Source organism: Penaeus vannamei, unplaced genomic scaffold (assembly GCF_042767895.1).
Source record: "Penaeus vannamei isolate JL-2024 unplaced genomic scaffold, ASM4276789v1 unanchor828, whole genome shotgun sequence".
Taxonomy (NCBI): Eukaryota; Metazoa; Arthropoda; class Malacostraca; order Decapoda; family Penaeidae; genus Penaeus; species Penaeus vannamei.
Window position 1 is genome coordinate 15,001 of NW_027213832.1, and position 2,500 is coordinate 17,500.

Here is a 2,500-nt window from a genome sequence, read left to right on the forward strand (position 1 = left end):
TTGTTACTGTTACTGCTTCTACGTGTCGCGAAACACAAGAAGAAAGTGATGCTATTAGACTGTTAGATTTCCTCGTTGGCGGCAACATAGTGCAAGAGCTGTCTCCAAGACCCTTGTGGCGACGCGTAGGAGAGAGAGAGAGAGAGAGAGAGAGAGTGAGAGAGAGAGAGAGAGAGAGAGAGAGAGAGAGAGAGAGAGAGAGAGAGAGAGAGAGAGAGAGGAGAGAGAGGGAGAGAGAGAGAGAGAGAGGAGAGAGAGGAGAGAGAGAGAGGGAGGGAGAGAGAAGAGAGAGAGAGAGAGAGAGAGAGAAGAAAGAAGAAAATTATCATAAGCAAATAATTGATTAAATCAGTGACGCAAATCCCAAATCGTGGTATAGCCACATTCGGAATTTAATCGGTGTCAAAAGAAGTGACAGAGAGAGAGAGAGAGAGAGAGAGAGAGAGAGAGAGAGAGAGAGAGAGAGAGAGAGAGACAGAGAGAGAGAGAGAGAGAGAGAGAGAGAGAGAGAGAGAGAGAGAGGGAGGGAAGGAGGGAGGGAGAGGGAGGGAGGGAGGGAGGGAGAAAAGGCATCCCGATAAAAAAGTACAAAAAAAAGGACCTGATAAGAGAGTGTGACTGTTGCGACACACACGCTGCTTATCAGTGACAGGTGTTGCCTTCCTGTATCTGATAAGGGGAGCGAGTTTCGGTCTGAAAATGAGGTTTCTTCCTTTTTTTTTCCTCCTTCATTTACGGCCACTTATTAATGGTGTAAATTTACACTTATCGCATGCACTCATGAGAAACATACCCCCCCCCCCTCTCTCTCTCTCTCTCTGTCTCTCTCTCTCTATCTATCTATCTATCTCTGCCTCTCTGTCTCTCTCTCTCTCTCTCTCACTCTCTCTCTCTCTCTCTCTCTCTCTCTCTCTCTCTCTCTCTCTCTCTCTCACTCTCTCTCTCAATCTCTCTCTCTACATACCACGTGACCTAGGAATGGCACCTCTGTATAAAAAAGGATGCAATTTCTTGGGGCTGAGCTTTAAAAAGTTGGCAGCTTTGAAACGACACAGCACCTCTGTCAGGTACTCCAAGCTCCTCCTCGAGGTGCTCCAGCTCCTCCTCGAAGGTACTCCAAGCTCCTCCTCGAAGGTACTCCAAGCTCCTCCTCGAAGGTACTCCAAGCTCCTCCTCGAAGGTACTCCAAGCTCCTCACTCCAGGTACATCCAAGCTCACCTCCTCAGAAGGGTACTCCAAGCTCCTCCTCGATGGTGCTCCAGCTCCTCCTCGAAAGGGTACTCCAAGCTCCTCCTCAAGAAGGGTACTCCAGCTCCTCTCCTCGAAGGTACTCCAAGCTCCTCCTCGAAGGTACTCCAAGCTCCTCCTCGAAGGTACTCCAAGCTCCTCCTCGAAGGTACTCCAAGCTCCTCCTCGAAGGTACTCCAAGCTCCTCCTCGAAGGTACTCCAAGCTCCTCCTCGAAGGTACTCCAAGCTCCTCCTCGAAGGTACTCCAAGCTCCTCCTCGAAGGAATTGTGCTCCAAGCCCTTTCCTCGGGTACTCCAAGCTCCTCCTCGAAGGTACTCCAAGCTCCTCCTCGAAGGTACTCCAAGCTCCTCCTCGAAGGTACTCCAAGCTCCTCCTCGAAGGTACTCCAAGCTCCTCCTCGAAGGTACTCCAAGCTCCTCCTCGAAGGTACTCCAAGCTCCTCCTCGAAGGTACTCCAAGCTCCTCCTCGAAGGTACTCCAAGCTCCTCCTCGAAGGTACTCCAAGCTCCTCCTCGAAGGTACTCCAAGCTCCTCCTCGAAGGTACTCCAAGCTCCTCCTCGAAGGTACTCCAAGCTCCTCCTCGAAGGTACTCCAAGCTCCTCCTCGAAGGTACTCCAAGCTCCTCCTCAGAAGAAAGGGTACTCCAAGCTCCTCCTCCACTGTGAAGGTACTCCAAGCTCCTCCTCCGAAGGTACTCCAAGCTCCACTCCTCGAAGGGTACTCAAACGCTCCTCCTCAGAAGGGTACTCCAAAGCTCCTTCTCGAAGAAGGTATACTCAAGCTCCTCCTCGAAGGTACTCCAAGCTCCTCCTCGAAGGTACTCCAAGCTCCTCCTCGAAGGTACTCCAAGCTCCTCCTCGAAGGTGTTCCCAAACAATAACACGTCGTCTAAATATACCAAGGCCACCTCTCACTGCAGTCCCTCCAGTACTTGCTCCATCAGGCGTTCGAAACAACCAGGTCTGTGCAACGCCCCTGGTAAATAAATGTGACAGGTAAATAAATGTGACAGGTAAATAAATGTGACAGGTAAACAAATGTGACAGGTAAATAAATGTGACAGGTAAATAAATGTGACAGGTAAATAAATGTGACAGGTAAATAAATGTGACAGGTAAATAAATGTGACAGGTAAATAAATGTGACAGGTAAATAAATGTGACAGGTAAATAAATGTGACAGGTAAATAAATGTGACAGGTAAATAAATGTGACAGGTAAATAGATGTGACAGGTAAATAAATGTGAC

The 2,500-nt window shown here is 49.2% G+C and overlaps 1 protein-coding gene across 1 annotated transcript in view; it reads left to right on the plus strand.

The window, feature by feature from the left end:
* The window catches only part of LOC138861084 (proline-rich protein 36-like), a gene marked incomplete at its 5' end in the record, with an annotated part of 2,143 nt that extends 11 nt beyond the window's left edge, over positions 1–2,132 (plus strand). The window contains 2 exons of the mRNA XM_070119865.1: positions 1–125; positions 1,056–2,132. The exon at positions 1–125 is cut by the window's left edge and continues 11 nt beyond it. Of these exons, the coding sequence (XP_069975966.1) occupies positions 1–125; positions 1,056–2,132 (1,202 nt within the window). The remainder of the gene's footprint in view (positions 126–1,055) is intronic.
* Positions 2,133–2,500: the final 368 nt, after the last annotated feature.